Consider the following 21219-nt stretch of genomic DNA (forward strand, 5'->3'; position numbering starts at 1 on the left):
CGCTCCCAAAGCAGTGCCCTGCTTTGTAAACCACTGGACACTGGGGAGGGGCTGAGTTGGAGACAGCAGGGTTTCAGAAGCTGTGCCAGGGTGGGCGGGGACAGAAGGACATCCACATAATGACCAGGCAGATTGGTGCCAGGGGGATTAGGAAAAGCATGCCAGGCATCCACTTTTGCATGTCTTTTTCCTGCACTTGTGACCCAGGGGAGGGATGGAGGGGTCGGGGTGAGGATGGGTTTTCCTCACACAGGGAGTCTCTGGGGAGGTGGCCTACACAGGGCCTTGTGCACTGGTCAAGATGGCGGCTGTGGGGACTACGCCAGCCTCTCCTCAGTTGCACCAACTTCCATGATGCCCTGTGGTTGTCCAGCACCCCCAGCAGTGCCAGGTGCCAGGCCCTGGCCGAGGCTTCCTCCCCTTCCCTACCAAAACTTACCCATCCTGTGTCTCCTCCCCTCAGGGCTTTGCCAAGAGACAACCAGCTAATCTGATTCACTAATCGCTTATAGGAAATTCTATGGATTATTCAAGGCTTTGCACAGCTTCTGCCTCTTCTTTCACACCTTGTCTGATTGGCCAAGCTCTGACCTCTCCCTTCCCTGGACGAAAATCCGCAGATTGGCACCAATGCATATTCTTTATATCATGAACTCTTTGGAGTATGTGACTTGTCTTCCTGATGAGATTTTAAACTCTCTTAGGGACCTTATCTTTTGCTTCTTGTGGACTTCCCACAGCAGCTAGTAAAATGATTAATTCACTCAATATGTATGTCGTGTGTGCCTGCTCTGTGCCAGGCAGGTGGTCCAGATGCTGAGGATACAGGAGGAAGCAGAACAGACACATCCCTGTCCTCATGAATCTTCCATCTCAGGTTGGGGAGGATAGGAACCAAAATAAATAAAATATATAGCAGGCTGGGTGGTGATATGGAGAACAGGGAGGAAGAGGAGAAGCGTGGGAGAGAACAGTTTACAGTTTTTAAAAGGATAGGGAGGGAGGGTGTCCATGGGAATGGGTCATTTGAGGTGAGATCTGAAGGAGGTGAGAGAGGGAGTCAGGACGGTGTCTGGGGCAGAGAGTTCCAGGCAGAGGGAGAAGCCAGGGTCAAATCGCCTGGAATGTTTGAGGAGCCTGGAGGAGGGCTGTGGGCTGGAGCAGAGTGGGCCAGGGGCTTGGGGAGGAGATGAGGTCTGAGAGGTAAGGTGGTAGATCATGTGGGGTCTTTCAGGCCATTGTGAGTTCTTGGGTGGGTGGTTCTCTGAGATGGGTGCCTCTGGAGGGTTCTGAGCAGAGAACTGCCCTGATTTGACTGACCTGTTTTGTTGTTTTGTTTTGTTTTTGCGGTACGCGGGCCTCTCACTGTTGTGGCCTCTCCCGCTGCGGAGCACAGGCTGCAGACGCGCAGTCCCAGTGGCCATGGCCCACGGGCCCAGCTGCTCCGTGGCATGTAGGATCCTTCTGGACTGGGGCACGAACCCGTGTCCCCTGCATCGGCAGGCGGACTCCCAACCACTGCGCCACCAGGGAAGCCCTGACTGACCTTTTAAAGGGATCCCTTTGCTGCTAAGTGGGGAACAGGCTGTAGGGAGATGAGAGGGGGGGCCAGGAGACTAATGGGGAGGCAATTACATCCAGGTGAGAGCTGGCGGGGGCCTAGACAGGGTGGTGGTGGCGGCATGATGAAAAGAGGTCAGATTCCATACATATATATATTTTTAAATTTTTTAACTTATTTAATTAAATTAATTAATTAATTAATTTTTTATTTTTGGCTGCCTCGGGTCCTAGCTGCGGCACACGAGCTCCTCGTTGTGGCGTGCGGGCTCCTATCTAGTTGTGGCGAGCAGGCTCCAGGGCTCGTGGGCTCTGTAGTTTGTCGCATGCAGGCTCTCTAGTTGAGGCGCGCGAGCTCAGTAGTTGTGGTGTGCAGGCTTAGTTGCCCCGCGGCATGTGGGAGCTGAGTTCTCTGACCAGGGATCGAGTCCGCGTCCCCTGCATTGTAAGGCGGACTCTTTACCACTGGACCACCAGGAAAGTCCCATCATATGTATATATTTTAAAAAATTTTATTGAAGTATAGTTGATTTACAATGTTGTGTTAATTTCTGCTGTACAATAAAGTGACTCAGTTATCTATATATATTCTTTTCCCTATTTTTTTCCATTATGGTTTATTACAGGATATTGAATATAGTTCCCTGTGCTATACAGTAGGACCTTGTTGTTTATCCATCCTATATGTAATAGTTTGCATCTGCTCATCCCAAACTCCCAGTCCATCCCTCCTCCATCCCCTCCACCGGCAACCATGTCTGTTTTCTATATCTGTGAGTCTGTTTTTGTTTCGTAGATAGGTTCATTTGTGTCATATTTTAAAGTCAGATTCCATACATATTTTGAAGATAAAGCCCACAGGGTTTCCTCACAGATTAGGTTTGAAGGGTGAGTGGAAGAGAGGACCAAGGATTGACCCAAGGTTTTTGGCCCAAGCAATTGGGAGGATGGATCAGCTGAGATGGGGAGGACTTCAAGAAGAGCAGGAGCTCAGCTTGTAACATGCTGAGTTTGTGATGTCTGTGGACATCCAAGTGGAGACGTGGAGTAGGCAGTTAGATCTACTAATCTGGAGTTTGGGGGAAGAGGGATGGTAGAGGTGGAGGTGCAAGTCATCAGTGAATGTATAAGTGGTGCTTTGAACCCAAGCTTGTGGCCGAGATGACCAAGGGTCAGTGCTGATGGAGAAGGGGAGAGGGCTAAGGACTGAGCTAGAGGCTGGGGACGGGGAAGGGGACCAAGTGAGTCCTCGCAGCAAGCTGCCCTCTCCCCTCCCCTCCCTGTCACGGAGAGGTCCCCCACAGCAACCCCCGCCCCCCCCCCCATGCTGCTGGGACCACCTCTGTAGAGATGAGAGCTCCAGGGACCTTGAGATCAACCGGAGGGTTAGCACAGCTGGGACAAGGAGGTTGTGAGGCTAGCTAGGGAGTGGGTGGAGGTCAGATCACAAAAAAACCTTGTTGGCCAATCCAAGGAGGGGAGGCGCAGAAGGAGGCTTTGGAATTAGCTCTGTGGCTTCAGACAAATTATTTAATGTTCAAACCCAGTTTCCTCCTCTGTAAAATGGTGCTCATGACTAGCCCCTTGGGGGAAGTTGGTGAGAATTCAGAGGAAGTGGTTGTGAAATGCTGAGATAGAATTGGCCTCTGATATGGTGGGTCATCATCATCATCACTTTGTCCTAGAGGCTGGGGTGGCATTGAAGAATGTTAAATGCAGGAATGGGTGGATGGATGGAGGAGTGGGTGTCCTCCAGAGCCTCAGGATTAACCTCAGCCGTGGCTGGAAGGGAGGAATTTCAAGCCCAAGGTGTGACCAAAGCAGAGAGTATGAAATGGGCCTGAGTGAGGTCGGGAAGGTGCAAGGTTCACTGTCCTGTCTTTGAGACCTGGAGGCCTGTCCCCGTAGTTTGGTGTCTCATAAGCTTCCCTCATCTGTTTGTCTATCTCTAATCTCTTTCTGCTTCTGTTTCTTATCCTGTTTATCTTTCTGACTCTGTCTTTTCTGTCTCTCCCTTCCTCTCTGTGTCTCTGTCTCTCGGTCCCCTTCTCTCTTCCTCCTCCATCACCTGCTGCCTTTTCAGGTCTGGGCAGGGTCTCAGGGCTATGACAGGAGTTCTATCCGCAGTGTGTGACAGCCCAGACTGGCAGCAGATCCCCATGGGACAGCTCCAGCTGGGGGGTCGGGGTGGGCTGGGTGTGTCTCTGAGCTTTTTGTGGGGTCTCCCGCATCCCCACCCAGGAGACCTCGCCTTTTAACAGTGGTGCCAGGAAAGGGGATGACCTGATGGCAGGGGGTTGTCAGTGATGCAGAAGTTTCTTTGTTTTTTTGTTTTTTTGTTTTTTTTTGCGGTACGCGGGCCCCTCACTGTTGTGGCCTCTCCCGTTGCGGAGCATAGGCTCTGGACGCGCAGGCTCAGCAGCCATGGCTCACGGGCCCAGCTGCTCCGCAGCATGTGGGATCTTCCCGGACCGGGGCACGCACCCGTGTCCCCTGCATCGGCAGGCGGACTCTCAACCACTGCGCCACCAGGGAAGCCCTGTTTTGTTTTTTTAATTGAAGTATAGTTGATTTACAATGTTATGTTAATTTGTTCTGTACAGCAAAATGATTCAGTTATACATATATATATACATTCTTTCTTTTTTCATATTCTTTTCCATTATGGTTTATCACAGGATACTGAATATAGTTCTCTGTGCTATACAGTAGGACCTTGTTGTTTATCCATTCTATGTATAAAAGCTTGTATCTTCGAACCCTGGCCTCCCTTGAGAGGTTTCTTTGGAGGCCTCCCTGGTGCCCTGGAACCCCCTGCCCTGAGGGAGGGACGCCCGGGGAGGTGGGTGTCTTCTTTCTGCTGACCCAGCTGCCTTGTCCCCCAGGTTGGTGGATGACCGCTGTGTCGTGGAGCCCGCGGCTGGGGACCTGGACAACCCGCCTAAGAAGTTCCGAGGTGAGACCTCTGCTCCCCCCACTAACTCCCCTCCCCCTCCTGGCTGCTGAGTCCTGGACCTCCGACAGAACCCATTCAACCCAGAGGCCCAGTGGGCGGGTTAGGCAAGGTGCCACCCACAGCCCCCTCACACTGCTGTCTGTGGAACCCCCATCGGCTTGAACGCTGCCATCTCGGCAGGATGGCCTCTGCCTTCATTTTCTGGGGGCCACACCCCACTTCTCAAGGGCACACCCACTTCTGGCTGGGGGCCCGTTCTCCCCTGACTTCCCCACCACCCACAAGGCTTTCTTTGTCTGTGTGACTGGGCGTTTTCTGAGGGAACAGGGGAGGAAAAGAGAATCTCCTCAGGTGTTAGGAGGCCCAGGGTGAGAGCCCTTCTCTGTGCCGCACGGTGAGGGGGTTGGACCCCATGGTCCCCGGGCAAGTGCCTTCCCTCTCTGTGTCCTCCGAGGTCAGTGCGCACCTCAGCCCCGCCCCACAGGCCCGGGGGCCCTCGTGAGGATGAAATGATAGCCTGCTGTCACTGCGCCCCGCAGGAGAAGGTGTCATTGTGGTGATTACTTGTGAGGCTGAGACAGACAGGCAGACGGAGCCTGGGCGTGGTGGGCAGGTTGGGAGCAGGCAGGAACATGCTAGGCTGTGCCACCTTGGCTGCCCACGTGGCTGCTCCTATGGGGAGAGATCAGCTGGGATTCTTCTCGAGAGGGATGCGGTTGAGGGAGGGGAGTGGCATCCTTGGCGCTCTCTGTCTGCTGGGGGCCTTGCTTATCTGTCGGAGTGTGGAGGAGATAGAAGTGTTCCTCCCAGGCTGCAGGGGGGCCCCACATCTACTGTTCTGCTTCCATCGTGTGCCTCTGAGTGGGGTCTTAGGTCAGGACGTGCCTGGCTCTGTGGGGCCCGCCTCTGGCACTGGACCTTCCTCACCACCGCAGACCCCTCTGTCCTGCCCCATCTGGCCACACTGCCTCTCACCTCATCCCCTACCCCCGGCGCTTCCTTGTTCCCTCTAGCCACACCAGACCCACTGCTTTTCCTCACGTTTATTAGCCATGCTCTGGGTAAAGATGGAGGTTTCGGGTGGTCGTGTGGGCCGCCTGCTTGGAGGCACAGCTCTGGCACTTTCCCGGAGCCAGGAATAGGAGAGCTTTGATTTCTGCTCTAGCTGAGGGTTTTGGGTGAATTCTTGGGAAGAACTTAGAACGGAAGAGAGTGGTTGAGGTCCTGAGGCTGGGCTGTGCCAGGGCAGGGAGGGGACCGGGGCTGAAAAGAGAAGGTGGGTGGTGTGTCTCGGTGTGTGCAGTCAGCTGTATGGCGTGATCGGTGGTGACAGGGAGGTGGGTGTGGCAGAGGAATATTTGCCCTCGAGTTCCGGTAGACAGAGTTTGGGGCCAATTTTTGACAACAAAACAGCTACTTAGCAGAACAAGTGCTGCTTTGACTTCTTGTCCTCCTCCCACTCCCTCCTTTCTCTTCCTCTTTATTTTCCCAAAGCCTGTGAGCAGGACCCACCCCAGCATCGTGGGCTGCTCCATGTTCCCCGAGGCTGTGCTGGGCCCCACCAGCTCCGGGAGATGCCAGAGGGGCTCAGCCTCCAGCCTCCTCCCCACCCACCCTGCTCTTGGCCTGGCCTGGGTGTCTTGGTGAGGCGGGCAGAAGCCCCTGTGGACCCCCTGTGGCCCAGTGTGGACCTGAGAAGAGCCCACCTTCTGGGACAGAACCAGGTCTCTGTGCAGCCCCTTGGCTGGCGAGTAAGTTGGAGCGTGAGAACCTGGGACAAGAGACACAGACTCCAACCTCTTCAGCTTTGAGGTTGAAGCCCAGAGAAGAAAGGTTGAGCTTGGCCTCCAACCCTGGAGTCCCAGTTCTCATTGTTCCATGTTTCTCCTGCAAACAGCCCCGCCCTGGAGGGAGGTCCCAGCAAGGGCATGGGGACCATGGCAGGCGTTTTAGAACTTGGTCAGAGTTCATCAGAGATGGTCAAGGTGTCCTGAGGCCACCCTGGGGTGGGCCCGGCCTTGGCTGGGAACTGTGGTGTCTCCCTCTCTCCCCACATGGCTCGCACCTCCTTCACCTGCTGACCCCGGAGGCCCCCAGGCTGGGTCGGCCAAGCCCATGAAGCCCCCGCCCTGCCTCCATCAGCCCCTGGTTAGCTCCCTGTTTGTGGTTTCAGCTCCTGCACCTTCCAAGGCCATCCCAAGCCCCGACATGTTCAGGGAATTTTTTCCAGAGTTTGCAGGGCCCTGGGAGGCCCAGGCTGCCAGTGCCCCAATGTGTAGGGCACCCCACGCCAGCCTAGCCTCCCTGACCTCCGCTTTGTTGTAGGGGTCTTGGGTTATGGCTGCTCAGAATCCTGCTCTCCTGGCCGGGCCGGGTCTGGGCAGGTCCCCTCCCACAGCATGGGCGCGGGAGACCCACTGCAGAAGGACGCACCTCCCCATCCACCTGGGAAGCTCAGTGCTCACACCCCCGGCTAAGGTGACCCCATGAAATGTGTAGCAGTCACTTACCCACATAGTGGGCGGCAGGTGCCGGGGAGGGGGCTGATGAGGGGACCTCCCTGTGCTTGCACCCTGGGTGCCCTCCGCCCCCAGCCTCATGCCTCTGCTCTACCTGCCCGTCTTCCAAGCCCGGTTTATTGTTACTTTTATTAAGATCTGCTTCAACTACTAAAATGAAAAAGTAAAGAGAAAGATAACACACACCCATGCACCCACTACTGAGCTCTCTCAAATCCTTTTTCCTGTGTTTATTTCAGGTCTTTTTCATTTTTAAAGAGATAGCATCTTATGCATGTAGCCAAAGCCCCCTGTGTCTTCCCCTGACCTCTTTCTCTTCCCCCTCCCCAGAGGCAGACACTCTCAGAAATTGGTATGCCTCATTCAGGGGCCTGTTTTTATGCTTTTGCTTTAATACGTAGAGATATTTCTATGATGAATTATATAGAGTATTCTTTTCCATTTTTCCAGCCCTGTATGTTGAAGGTAGCCTTCTGTACAAATCTTTCTGCACTTTTTTCATCGGTGGCTTCTCTTGTTGCAGAGCACAGGCTCTGGGCACGTAGGCTTCAGTAGTTGTGGCACATGGTCTCAGCATTTTGTGGCTCATGGGCTCTAGAGCACAGGCTCAGTAGTTGTGGCACATGGGCTTAGTTGCTCCGTGGCCTGTGGGATCTTCCTGGGCCAGGGCTCGAACCCGTGTCCCCTGCACTGGCAGGCAGATTCTTAACCACCGCGCCACCAGGAAAGTCCTCTACACTGTTTCTGAGACTTATCTGTATTGACCCGCATGGCTCTAGTTCATCTGTTTAATTGCTACGTAATATTCCACTGAGTGAGTAAACTGCAATCCTTTTATTGGTTCCCCCGCTGATGGACGTTTATCTCATTTGCAGTTTTTGGTAATTGCCAACAATGCTGCAGTGAGCACCCTGTACACATATGTCTCCCTGGGCTCGTGGGTAAGAGTTTCTTGGGTGTGTTCCAAGGGAGGGTGACCTGGGTGAGAGGCATCTCTCCTGTCTTGCTAGGAACGGCCCTGCCGCCTTCCACGGGGGCTGTGTTTACCCCCACTCCTTGCCCCTGTTCACCCCTGCCAGACTGTGGGTGCATGGGGTGGGGGTGCCCTTGCTGCACCCCTATCTGGCTACACTTGGTTTTGTCCCACTTAAATGTCTTCCAGCCCGCTGGGTGTGAAATGCCCATCTCACTGTGGTTTTTTTTTTTTTGCGGTATGCGGGCCTCTCACTGTTGTGGCCTCTCCCGTTGCAGAGCACAGGCTCCGGACGTGCAGGCTAAGCGGCCATGGCCCAAGGGCCCAGCCGCTCTGCGGCATGTGGTATCTTCCCGGACCAGGGCATGAACCCGTGTCCCCTGCATCGGCAGGCAGACAGACTCTCAACCACTGGGCCACCAGGGAAGCCCTCACTGTGGTTTTAATTTGCATTCCTCTGACTACTAGTGAGACATCTTTTCATATGTTTATGGGCCACTTAAAATCTTGTTCTTCATCTTTTCTTTTTCCTCTTCATAAAAGTAATACAAATACAGGCTCTAGGATCCAAATGGGAGCATCCCACCCCATCCTCACTCACCTCCTGTCCCCGTCTCCAGGGACAACCCTACTAGAGAATCCGACTAGGTAGTTTATTCATCCGGTTACACCTCAAAACGTTGTGCAAACATCCATCGAGAATCTGCTCCCCCTGCCCTCTCCCATCTCCACTGTTGTCCCTCCAGGTAACCACTTTCTTTAGTTTCTTAAGCATCCTCCCGTGGTCCTTAATGCAACTGCAAACATATGTTCAGACTCCCTTGATTTTCTTACACTGGGGTAGCATTCTATATGCACTGTTCTATTCTTTGCTGTTTGTTTTTTTTTTTTAATTAATTTATTTATTTATTTATTTGGCTGTGTTGGGTCTTCATTTCTGTGCAAGGGCTTTCTCTAGTTGCAGAGAGCGGGGGCCACTCTTCGTCGTGGTGCACGGGCCTCTCACTGTCGTGGCCTCTCTTGTTGCAGAGCACAGCCTCCAGACGCACAGGCTCAGCAGCTGTGGCTCACAGGCCCAGTTGCTCTGCGGCATGTGGGATCTTCCCAGACCAGGGATCGAACTCATGTCCCCTGCATTGGCAGGCAGATTCTCAACCACTGCGCCACCAGGGAAGCTCCTCTTTGCTGTTTTTACTTTATGAGTCTTACTGTGGATAGATCCTACTGGAGAGCTTTCTAAATTAGTATATAGAGGTCTTGAACTCTCTTTCTCTCTCTTTTTTTCACTTAAAAACTCATTTTGTCCATATCCTGGACAACTGTGAAAACAGTGTTCCTATGGTTTACATAGTTTTAAGCATTTCAAAAATATTTTTTTTCAACTGTGGTGAATAGCCACGTGAAGTTTACCATCTTAACCACTTTTAAGTATACAGGTCAGTGGCATTAAGCAGTCTCATCAGCCATCACCGCCGTCCATCCACAGAACTGCTTTTCCTCTTGTAAAACTGAAGCTCTATATCCATTAAATAATAACTCCCCATTCCCAACCCATCCCTCACCCCAACCACCATCCAACTTGCCATCTATATGAATCCAACTAGTCTTAAGTACCTCACATGAGCAGAATCGTACCTTATTTGTCCTTTTGTGGCTTATGTCACTTAGCATAATGGCTTCAAGGTTTACCCGGATTGCAGCCTGTGTCAGGGTTTCTGACCACCCCCCTCACAGCTCCATAGCTGTCCTTCATGTGGCTCCATCGTAATTTATTTAACCAGTCCCCTCTGATGGGCACGTGGGCTGTTTCTAATCTTTATCATTCCTGACAGTGCAGTGAAGACCCTTGTCCCTTGTCATTTTGTACAAATGCAGCTGTGCTCTTGGAATGAAGGACCCGTGGGGAGATTGCTGTGTCCAAGGGAGGGAGCATCTGTGGCTCTGATCTTTTGTCTTGCGCCTTGTCCAACGGTGTAATAGGAGAAAGCAAACTCATTCACCCTTCTCATCGTTTCTTCTGCTTGCTACCCCAGGTTTTGCTTATTCTGGGAGAGTTTCTCTCTCGGCCCATCCCTCCACTTTCTCCCCTCCCCCGGCCCCCAGCAGCATGCTGTCGCTGTTGTAGATTCTCCACGGTCACCTTTATTAACCCAAGTATCATAGTCGCACCTTAATTTCTCATCCTGTCAACTCCTGCAGTGCTCCGCCTCATGTCTGCCTTCCACCAACCACGCGCCCTTTTAGTTTTACATCAAGACTGAATAAGCTTTGCATTCTCTTCTGTAACCGCAGTGGAGCCTTTGTTGTTCTATAAGTTGAGCCTAAATGTTAAAGATTAGAAACAGATGTTTACATGATTTATGCAGAGTTTATGTGTAATTGTGGCTGGATAACTTTATTCCCTGTGCTCTCTTCTTGTCTCGAATCCCCTGCTAGTGCTTTGCAACCTTGGTTGGGCAGCAGAACCATTTGGGATCGGGGGTGGGGGTGGGGTGTGCCTTTCACGATGCATATCTGCAGGCCTTGACCCCTAACAAGATCTATGGGGGAGTTGAGAGTTTTTTTTGTTTGTTTGTTTGTTTTGCGGTACGCGGGCCTCTCACTGTTGTGGCCTCTCCCGTTGCGGAGCACAGGCTCTGGACGCACAGGCTCAGCGGCCATGGCTCACGGGCCCAGCCGCTCCGCTGCATGTGGGATCTTCCCGGACCTGGGTACAAACCCGTGTCCCCTGCATCGCCAGGCAGACTCTCAACCACTGCGCCACCAGGGAACCCATGAGAGTTTGTAATTTTTAAATCTTCCCCCGCCCCGATGATTCTGTGCAGTGGTAGTGAGTTTTGGAGTATTGCATACCTTAGTTTCGGGGAATGTCAGCTGACTTTGATAAAGGAATATCCTCTTGTCTGCAGCCTCACCAGCCCTGTGCCCCCGCACCCACAGGTGCATTCCCCCCAGCACACACAGTCCTTACGGTAGGACACACCCCTGGACCCAGACTTTTCTCTTGGCCTTTGCTGCTGCTGGTCCTGCGTGGGCCCGGTCTCCTGGCTACCCTTTCACCCTCTCTCCTCTCTTCCCTTCTGCCCCATGGTTTTGTGAGAAGGAAGGTTCTGGCCCCTCTTGGGTTTTGGACAGGGCCGCCTTTGGGCAAAGAGCACAGCAGAGTAAAAGCATGGAGATGTGCATTGCTCATAGGGGTGGGCCACAAACATTTTAGAGGGCTCAGATCATTTATTCGTTCAACAAGCATTTTTTTTTGACTTGTGTTTCTCTTCTTTTTTTTAAACCATTTAAAAAAATTGAAGTATAGTTAATTTACAATGTAGTGTTAGTTCCAGGTATACAACACAGTGATTCAGTTATACATAACGTGCGTGCGTGCGTGTGTGTGTGTGTGTATATATATTCTCTTTCAGATTGTTTTGCATTATAGGTTATACAAGATATTGAATATAGTTCCCTGTGCTATACAGTAGGTCCTTGTTATTTATCTATTTTATTTTTTATTTTTTTCCTCAGGAAAGAAGTTTTCTTTCCAAACCCCTAGGAAGGCATTACAAATAATGGAGATAGAAACCCAAATTAAACCCTGAAACAAACAGATGGCTGGATATGGGTGGGCCTGCAGGAGCAGAAAGTAGGGGAGATGTGTTCTAGACAGGGACCTCACCCTGGAGCCTGAGTCTGTATATTAATGCGACTCTTCTGGGGAAGGGGAGTTGGGAATCAGAAATCCTCACCCCACCCACCCACAATGTTGCCTGAGATGGTTGGGAGGAAGAGGAGGCAGCACGTGAGGGCAAAGACGTCACCAAGTCTGACCTTGGCATTTACTGCCTGCTCTGATCCCCAACATTACATAAATAAGTTACCCTGCATATCTCAAGTTGAGCTGGGGAGCAAGCAAAATAGCCCCAACCTCTGAAAGCAGAGGCAGGGCAGGCTGGAGCTGAGCGGGGCTACAGGAGGACACAGGCGGACTCCTGCTTCGGCCTTTGCCACACTCGGCAGCTGGGCGTCCAAATGCGGCTCCTCTCCCCTGCGGTGACAGGGCCCGTGCTGACGCGGGCTGGGCTGCTTGGTGCTGTTGGTAAGCCTCTTGCTGAAGTTGCTGGGCCAACTCCAGGTCGCTAAGACCCAATGTGCCTCGCGACGGCTGCTGCTGCTACAGGGACAAGGCGATCAGGTAGTCCTGGTCCACCTGCTGCTGCTTTTCTGGGGAGCCACTCCCACCTTCTGCTCCAGGTCCCTTGCCCAGGGAGTGACTTAGGTGAAAGTCAGAGTCACAGAAACAGCTGTCTCCGTCCACGTTGTGCAGGCTCTCCCACACCACTCGCTCCTCCTGTAGAAAGCCCTGGTCAGTGACCAGTAGGTACAAGTGACCCTTGTGCTTAGTCATAGTGCTAAAGTGGTTGTTCTGGAAAAAGACGCTAAGTTCGCCCTCCTTGGCAGCTGTTGTTAGCTCACACAGACCATGGTCGGTCAGCTGTGTGGCGGTGGTCTGCAGTCAGGCCTTCTGTCATGAGGTTGGTGTCACTGGAGTGCTTGCAGGTGATGATCTTCTCTACCAGTTGGTTGTAATTCAGTTTCCCAACTGCACTCACAGCCTCAGGACTCTGTGGATCAACAAGCCAGCCATGGTACAGAGGTATGCCTAGTAGGTCAAAGACACTGCACTTGGAGTATACTCAAAATCAGAGACACCTGTGAATAGCACATTGACATCCAGACCTATGGCCAGTTTAGGCAGCACTGTCATTGCATCGTCCACATTCTGCTGAAAATTAAGCTGAAGTCCTTCTGACTTCTTCTGGGGCTTGATGGACAGAAAGCAGTCTCCAAGATGGGCCATGACCTCATCTGATGTGATCACTTCCTTCTAAGGTGGCAGCTTCTATTTATCTATTTTATATAGTAGTGTGTATATGTTAATCCCAAACTCCTAATTTATCTCTCCCCCCAATCCCCACCCCCCCCATCCCCTTTGGTAACCATAAGTTTGTTTTCTGTGTCTGTGGGTCTCTTTCTGTTTTGTAAATAAGTTCATTTATGTCATTTTTTTAGATTCCATATGTAAGTGATACCATATGGTATTTGTCTTTCTCTCTCTGACTTACTTCACTTAATATGATAATCTCTAGGTCCATTGATGTTGCTTCAAACGACATTATTTCATCCTTTTTTATGGCTGAGTAATATTCCATTGTGTATATATACCACATCTTCTTTATCCATTCATCTGTTGATGGACATTTTGATTGCTTCCATGTCCTGGCTATTGTAAATAGTGCTGCTATGAACACTGGGGTGCATGTATCTTTTCAAATTAGAGTTTTCTCCTGGTATAAGCCCAGGAGTGGGATCAACAAGCATTATGTGACATATAAATAAAGGAGGCATGAGGCAGGGCCCTGTCTCTGTGATCTGCTCCCCCAGGGGCCCCTGTCCAGGTTCCCAGCACAATAGTCTTCCTTTGTTTCTGCTGCGGGAGCACTGCTGATTGTGGAGGCACTGCAGCCTGGGAGGGGTCTTAGAGCCTGTGAGCCCAGCCCTGTGCCCTCCTGGGATTCCCTCCTGTGACGGGGAGCTCACTACCTCCCAGCACGGCTCATGCTATCGTCAGGCCCAGTCCCCGTGCCAGCGTTTCACCGGGACCCAGAATCCTCTATCCCTTCACATCACACTTTAGATTAGGATTTTCCAACTCATGCCTCCTTTCCAGAAGTAGAAAAATCTGACATCCTTTCTGGAGTTTGGGCTTATGAAAATCACTGATGCTTTATCTGTGTCCAGAATAAAAATCAGGTAATAAAGAACCTGTTTCTGGAATTTTGATTGGCACTCTCTTAGGTTGAGTTCCCTAGAAGCAGAGTCTACAATGGGAGAATTATTGAGGAGGGGTCCCAGGAGGAGTGTGAGGGCACCGAGCAAGGAGGTGGTTTCGGGGGAAGAGAGGCCTCAGGCCGATCCCACAGGGACCACTGCAGGCGGTCCCCTCCTCCTGCCAGTGGATGGAGGACACCCCTTGGGGGCTGGGGGGAATGTAACTTCCCAGGCATCTGTAGGCAAGATGGGGGTGGGCCAGAGAAAGGATGCTGATGTGAATGGTCAGCTGCCAATGTCCACAAAACCTGGACACAGGGCATGGGGTGGTGGCCCAAGGGCCTCTGATGAATCTCCCGTGGGGAAGAGGGCATGCGTCCGCCTCCCAGGTGAGGTCCCACTCTCAGACCTGCTTCTGGGCCCCTCCATTCTACTCAGCACAATCCAGGATGCTCCGAGTTCCACGGGGGTCTTCTGACCACTGCCTCTCTACCCAAGAAGGGTGGCGGGGTGGAGAGGGGTGGGGAGAGCAGAGCTGGGCTTTGGGGGCAGGGCTGCAGGCCAGGGATTTCCCCTGAGCCCCGCATGAACCGAGCTCCCTCCTTTTGCCCTCCCTCCTCAGACTGCCTCTTCAAGGTGTGTCCCATGAACCGCTACTCGGCCCAGAAGCAGTACTGGAAGGCCAAGCAGACCAAGCAGGACAAGGAGAAGATTGCCGACGTGGTGCTGCTGCAGAAGTTACAGGTGTGTGTGCACAGGTGTGTGCACGTGCAGGTGTGTGTGCCCTGTCCCAGGGCACATGGCTCAGTGAACTGTGGCCTGCACTTCAGCTGCCAGCCAGGCCTTCAGCTGGACACCACAGTGCAGTGAACGACCTGTGCAGCTGTACATGGAGTTACCAGGGGCTCCTAGAGACAGTGGCTCCAGTGAACCTGATTTAAGAACTAGTCTTAACCTCACCCCTCATTTCATAGAGTTGGAGCGTGGGGCCCTTCAAGGGGACTGGGCCATTGTGGTCATCCTACGAGTTGGCAGTGGGGCTTAGACGGTCCCTGGGTCTCTGGCCGACCTTGGTGTGTGGTGTGAGGGCCTGGTGGTTGCTCTCAGGCCTCGCAGTTTACATCCTGGGCGGTTCTCTCTGGACAGAGCTCAGGGCGTCCAGCCCAATCCCCATGGAAAAGAGAGTGGGAGGATTGGCTGTGGTCAGCAACTGTTGCAGCCTGCTTCTGAGACCCTCCCCCGGACCTGGGGCCCTGCCCCCCATCAGGCAGACCTTGCTTCCCGGTATCCCCTTCTCTGAGGAGGTGGTGTGAAATGGGGAAAGAGTGGGCCCGGGTGGGCCCCACCCACAGCTGTGAACTGGGCTGGAAAGAGGGGGCTGGGTGTGGGCTGCTGAGCTCTGTTATAAATAAGGCCGTCTCTCATCCTGGGCTGGGGGCTGTCACAGCTTCCTCCTGCTGCCGCCACAGGCCCAGGCTGAGCTGTGGATCTGGCTGGGCGTAGGGCATTCACGTGTGCGCAGACACTCAGAACCACACGTGGTCACACAGCCGAACACTGTAGGTTTGTGGAAAGTCACATGGTACCTGGCATGGCTCCCCAGCAGCCATCCTCCCACCAGCCTCCGGCATGAGGCCCGGATAATGGGAGTGAGGAGATGAAAGGGGCAGAGGGGCCACTGCCCTCAGAGAGAGCCGGTCTGATGGAGGAGACGGAGCCCCCACCTCCAGGACCCCCCAGTCTGATGGAGGAGACACAGTGTATCCTCGGGCAGCTTCCAGTCTAATGGGACAGAAGAACCTAAAATGGTATCCTCAGTGGGATGCAAACCAAATCCTGGAGGCCTCAGGGTTGGATCTGTCAGAGTTGGATGTGGCTCATCAGGGAAGGCTCCCTGGAGGCAGTGGGCTAGGAGCACACACAGTTTGGGGAGGGAGGGTCACAGAGGAGTGAGGGTGGAGGGGAGGAGGAAATGACGCCAAGCACACCTGCCGGCGTCTGGGCTGGGCCAGGGGTCCCCTGTTGGGGCACCAGGAGTCTGGTGAGGCAGGGGAGTGAGGCACAACCTTAGGTTATCTGCTGGGGGTGTTGGGGCGTAGGGGGCTCACAGGCCCGCTGGCTGCCCCCTCCAGAGGGAGGTGGCGAGGAGGGGCCCGAGGGGAGGAATCTGGTGCCGCGGGCTGCGTGCTGTACACACTCTGAGCCTCATTCTCTCATCGGTAGTGGGAGGACCAGGCCAGATGGCCTCAGGAGGGTCACTCTGGGTGCAGTGCCAGGACCTGCATGTGTGTGGGGGGGTGGGAAGATGTGTCCCTCCAGGAGCAGGCTTCTGGGCCCGCCCTCCACCTCTGTGTGTCTGTGCAGCATGCGGCCCAGATGGAGCAGAAGCAGAATGACACAGAGAACAAGAAGGTGCATGGGGACGTCGTGAAGTACGGCAGTGTGATCCAGGTGTGACGCTGGGGCAGGTGTGGGGGTGAGGGGTGCCAGTGCCATGGCACCAGCCAACCCGGGACTGTCTCTGTGACTGCGCATCTGCCTCTATGTGTGTCCGTTGCTGTGTGGCCTGATTGGCTGTGTGCACGGGTGTGTGTTCAGCACTGTGGCCACCAGCACAGATTCTGGAGCCCTGAGGTCCGGGTTCACATCTTGGCTCTGTGACCTGGGCAAGTTACTTCACTTCCCTGGGCCTCTGTTTCCCCAACTAGACAATCAGGCCAGTGATAGTACTTCCCTCTGGTTGCTGTAAGGTTCCTTGACCTAATACTCGTAGGGTGTTTAGAACAGCGCTAGCTCTTTGTGTGATCACCCGCGTGCTGGACTGGGTGTGTCATTGTGCATGTGGCCATGTTTGTCTCGGTCTGTGTGTCCAAGGGTCCAGTGTGCCCCCCAGTCCCCCCCTTTCTGATGGGCTGGCCTCCTGGGGCGACCTCACCCCCCCCCCCGCCCACTGCTTGGCCCCCCGCTGCCTCGCAGCTCCTGCACATGAAAAGTAACAAGTACCTGACCGTGAACAAGCGGCTGCCGGCCCTGCTGGAGAAGAACGCCATGCGGGTGACACTGGATGCCACGGGCAACGAGGGCTCCTGGCTCTTCATCCAGCCCTTCTGGAAGCTGCGGAGCAACGGGGACAATGTGAGGACAGGGCTGGGGGGAGGGGCCTGCTGGAAGGTGCAGGCCACAGCGCCAGGGGGGCTTCTCCAGGGTCTTTGGTGTGGGGGCTGCATGAGCTCATGCCTGTTTCTTAGGGGGCAGACTGGCCAGAGGGAAGCCTGGGGGCCCGGCCGTCCCCCCCCTCACTCTGCTCCATCTATCCCCATAGGTGGTTGTGGGGGACAAGGTGATCCTGAACCCTGTCAACGCTGGGCAGCCTCTGCATGCCAGCAACTATGAGCTCAGCGACAATGCTGGCTGCAAGGAGGTGAGCGGGGCGCTGGGCTGAGATAGGCTGGGGTCTGGGGCCCCTCACGGGAGTGCTTGGACCTGGACAAATGTCTCCCGAGCAACAAAATACAAAGAAACTGTAAGGGACTAAACCTACCCGCACCCATGCACAGTCAGGGCAACAACGATGAACAATAAGATACAAAAACACCAAAAACCAACTGCCACTTCTGAGGTCCCAGGAGCAAAAGCCAGGTACTGCACGTGATCCCCGCACCACCAAGGGGGCGCCACCGAGGGGGCGGGCAGATCGCCTAAGCCACGCCTCCGACCTAACCCATGGATCCGCCCCTGACCTCAGCCCATTTAAGGGACCAGCTTGCCTGGTCTCAGGGAGCAAGCAAGGGCACCTGTTCCTTGTTTTCACTCCTCGTGCTGTAGCCTTGCCTGAATTTCTCATCTGGCCTCTTATCTATTCTCCTGATTAAAGAGGCCAAGAACCTGGGTCGGTAACAGGGTGGTGGGCTGATATAGGCTGGGACCTAGGACCCTTTATGGGAGTGCTTGCCCTTGCACCTGGACAAACATCTCCCCAGGCAACAAAATACAAAGAAACTCTAAGAGACTAAAAGGAACTGCACGCATGCACAGTTGGGGCAAGTTGTGAACAGTAAGGTACAAAAAGGCCAAAAAAACCAACTGCCATTTCTGAGGTGCTGGGAGCAAAAGCAGGGTACTGTGCATGATCCCTGCGCCGGGCACCACCAAGGGGATGGGCAGGCCACCTAAGCCGCCCCTCTGGCCCCACCCATGAATCCGCCCCCCCTATATAAGAAGAGTGAGCAGGGCCACCTGTGACTTGTTTTCCCTCTCTAGTGCTGAAGTAGGAGTCCTGCTAAAGCCTCCCCTGAATTTTTCATCTGGACTCTTATTAATTTCTGTTGATTAAAGTCCAAGGACCCTGGTTGGTAACAGGGCCAGCCCGCAGCGGATGGGTGTCCACGTACCCCCTCCCCCCAGGGTTGCTTCCTCCAGTCCTGTCTACAGCTGGAGGGGCTGGGTGGGCCTCCCTGCTCCCTGCTCCCTGCTCCCTGCTCCCTGCTCCCTGCTCCCTGCCTGTCTCCCAGTGTCTGCCCACATTCTCCACCCCACTGGGTGGCGGCCTCAGGGCAGCTGGGCTGGGGTCTGGGGGCCCTGGTTGGGAGAAGACACCTCCCTGTGCTCTAATGGGGGCTGGGCCGGCCTCCCCTCACCCCCTTCGGGTCTTAAGCACCGGCCCACTCCCCAGCGGCTGGGGGCCTGCCGGGCCTCACGGGTCTCTGTGCGCTTCCGCAGGTCAACTCTGTGAACTGCAACACCAGCTGGAAGATCAACCTGTTTATGCAGTTCCGAGACCACCTGGAGGAGGTGTTGAAAGGGGTAAGGACTGGGAACTCCCCGGAAACAGCCCCGCCCCACCCCCACAGGCCCCCTGCCTGCCTGCCCCCACCTTCCGAGCACCCAGCTCTGCCCCCTGTCTGGCCCTCCCCTCCATGCTGCCCCTTCTCTGCCTCTGCACCCCCATCCGGCCTCCCTCCACTCCCACAGGGCCCTACCCAGCGGCCCCAGCCGGTCCTCCCCTTCTCTTGTCTCTGGCCTCACAACCCCCCTGTCCATCCTTTCCCAGTCCCAGCTGCTCTCACTTTGCTGTCTTGCTAAGGGGGTGGCAGTGGACTGGGGGTCCCCATTCCCCCACCGTGGGGTGGGTCCAGATTCTTTGAGCACCCTGTGCCCTCCCCGACACCTCTCCATGGTTCCAGGCCAGGCCCCCTGCCCTTTGCCCTGTGCCCTCTTGGGCAAGGATGCGAGGCTGTCGGGTCGGGGCCTGTAGGACATAAGGGGTTGGCAGGAGGGGCCGCCCTCTCGGAGGGCTAGGTGTGCACCCCACCCTTGGCTTGCTGGCTCAAGAAGGAGCTGCGCCAGCATCTGAGACAGGTGGGCTCCTCCCCCGGGAGGGTCCTTGTCCGCCCTGAGACCACACCCCGCTGCCTGCAGGGAGACGTGGTGCGGCTGTTCCACGCGGAGCAGGAGAAGTTCCTGACGTGCGATGAGTACAAGGGCAAGCTGCAGGTGTTCCTGCGCACCACGCTGCGCCAGTCCGCCACCTCGGCCACCAGCTCCAATGCCCTCTGGGAGGTGGAGGTCAGATCCCTGCTTCTGGCGCCTGGGCCCCAGCCCTCCTCTGCAGCCCTGGGCTTCCCCCGCTCCTCCTCCCCCTCTAGGGTGGGAGGTCCACCCCCATCCGTCTCTCCTCTGAGCCCCTCTGCAGCCAAGGGGCCAGAGAGGGTCCCAGAGCCATCCACCCAGAGCTCTCCAGGCCTGCGGTGCCCCTCCCCACCATGCCTCACCCTCCCCAGCCAGCCCCTCCTTCCTGCCTGACACCCCTGCACCCACCAGGTGGTCCACCATGACCCCTGCCGTGGAGGAGCTGGCCACTGGAATGGCCTGTACCGCTTCAAGCACCTGGCCACGGGCAACTACCTGGCTGCTGAGGTGAGTGGGGAGGCAGAGGGCATCCAGGGAGCTCTGGCCGTGCGTGCACGAGCATGTGTGCCTGGCACACGTCTGCACAGAGATACATGTGTCTGTGGACCCTGGCTTCTCTGCACTCATGCATCTACTTAACAAATATTGTCAAAGACGTGCATGACTATGAATAAGTCTCACAAATATGACTGTGTCTCCTACTATGTGCCAGGAGCTATTCTAGGCACGGAGGATACAGCAGTGAGCACGACTCCCAGCCCTTATGGAACTTACATTCCACATCCATGTCTGTCCGTAATGCACAGGCTTGTGTATATTGGGGCATTCATGTGTGTGTGTCCGTGTCCATCTGTGGGTCTTTGGAGAGGGGCCATGGAGGGCAGGGCCTGGGGCTCTTGTTGGTGCCTCGTCCATGTCAACAAGGAGTGGCATGAGTTTTGGGGCTGGAATGGGCACCCTTGGGAGGTTGGGGGGGTTCCTGACTGCCCCAACCCAGGGCCATATGTAGACTGTATTTTGGAGTGGGGTTCATGTGGATAGCCCCCCTATCTTGTATCTCTGAGCAGGAGAACCCCAGCTACAAGGGTGACGCCTCTGATCCCAAGGCAGCGGGAATGGTGAGGACCAAAGGGGAGGGTTCCAGGGCCGGGAAGAGTGACTGTGCACAGCTCTGGGGTGGGCGGGGGTGGGGCCGGGGAGGCTGCGAAACCCTGGGAGGTGGGCTGGAGGGAGACGGCCTCTCAGGTGGGATCCTGGGTGGTTTCAGGGGGCCTGAGAGGAGGGAGGGGCTCCTGCCTGAGTTGAGGTCCTCACCACAGGGTGCCCAGGGCCGCGCAGGTCGCCGGAACGCTGGGGAGAAGATCAAATACCGCCTGGTTGCTGTGCCCCACGGCAACGACATTGCTTCTCTTTTCGAGCTGGATCCCACCACGCTGCAGAAAACTGACTCCTTCGTGCCCCGGTAGGTAGGCGCCGTGTGCCTGGGCACCGGCGGGGGTGCCCAGGCTGGCACCTGCACTCCCTGCGCCCCCCACTCCTCTGTCCTTCTGAGGTTCTTTGGCCTCAGGACCTGCCATGAATTTCCCCTCTGGGGATGCAGCTGTGACGTCTGTAGGCAGCTCACCACCACTGAATGTTTGCCACGTGCCCCGCCCTGGGCCCTGCACCCTGGGTGCCGCCTTGTGCTAGTTCTTTATCAAAATGCCTTTGCTCCAGTGTTCTTTAAAGCCAGTTGGCCTGGGGCTCAGGCACAGGTGGCATGACAGCTTGTCCAGGGCGCATTGGGTGCGAAGGCTGGACCTCCTGACTTTTAAGACCCCCCCAAACCCCGAGATTCTAAAATGTAACATCAAGAAACTTCCTGGGTGTCAGGCAGGCTTTAGCATTGGCTGGCTGGCTGATCTCAGGCAGCTGACTCTGTCACTTTGCCCCAACTTCCTCACCTGTGAAGTGAGACTATCAAGTTGCCTGTCAGCAGG

The 21219-nt window shown here is 54.9% G+C and overlaps 1 protein-coding gene and 1 pseudogene across 2 annotated transcripts in view; one reads left to right on the plus strand and one right to left on the minus strand.

Annotated features, from left to right (window-relative positions):
• Positions 1 to 1189: 1189 nt before the first annotated feature.
• ITPR3 (inositol 1,4,5-trisphosphate receptor type 3) overlaps positions 1190 to 21219 on the plus strand; it is a gene marked incomplete at its 5' end in the record, with an annotated part of 56603 nt that continues 36573 nt past the window's right edge. The window contains 11 exons of the mRNA XM_081247371.1: positions 1190 to 1203; positions 4446 to 4516; positions 14454 to 14575; positions 16196 to 16282; positions 16808 to 16966; positions 17154 to 17252; positions 18551 to 18634; positions 19250 to 19396; positions 19652 to 19747; positions 20308 to 20358; positions 20560 to 20702. Coding sequence (XP_081103497.1) covers positions 1190 to 1203; positions 4446 to 4516; positions 14454 to 14575; positions 16196 to 16282; positions 16808 to 16966; positions 17154 to 17252; positions 18551 to 18634; positions 19250 to 19396; positions 19652 to 19747; positions 20308 to 20358; positions 20560 to 20702 — 1073 coding nt within the window. The remainder of the gene's footprint in view (positions 1204 to 4445; positions 4517 to 14453; positions 14576 to 16195; positions 16283 to 16807; positions 16967 to 17153; positions 17253 to 18550; positions 18635 to 19249; positions 19397 to 19651; positions 19748 to 20307; positions 20359 to 20559; positions 20703 to 21219) is intronic.
• Positions 11968 to 12896, minus strand: LOC308624041 (ubiquitin carboxyl-terminal hydrolase MINDY-1-like; annotated as a pseudogene). The gene has a single exon. The product of its transcript is annotated as a ubiquitin carboxyl-terminal hydrolase MINDY-1-like (transcript).

This window comes from Mesoplodon bidens (genome assembly GCF_964165515.1).
Source record: "Mesoplodon bidens genome assembly, chromosome: 10".
Classification (NCBI taxonomy): domain Eukaryota; kingdom Metazoa; phylum Chordata; class Mammalia; order Artiodactyla; family Ziphiidae; genus Mesoplodon; species Mesoplodon bidens.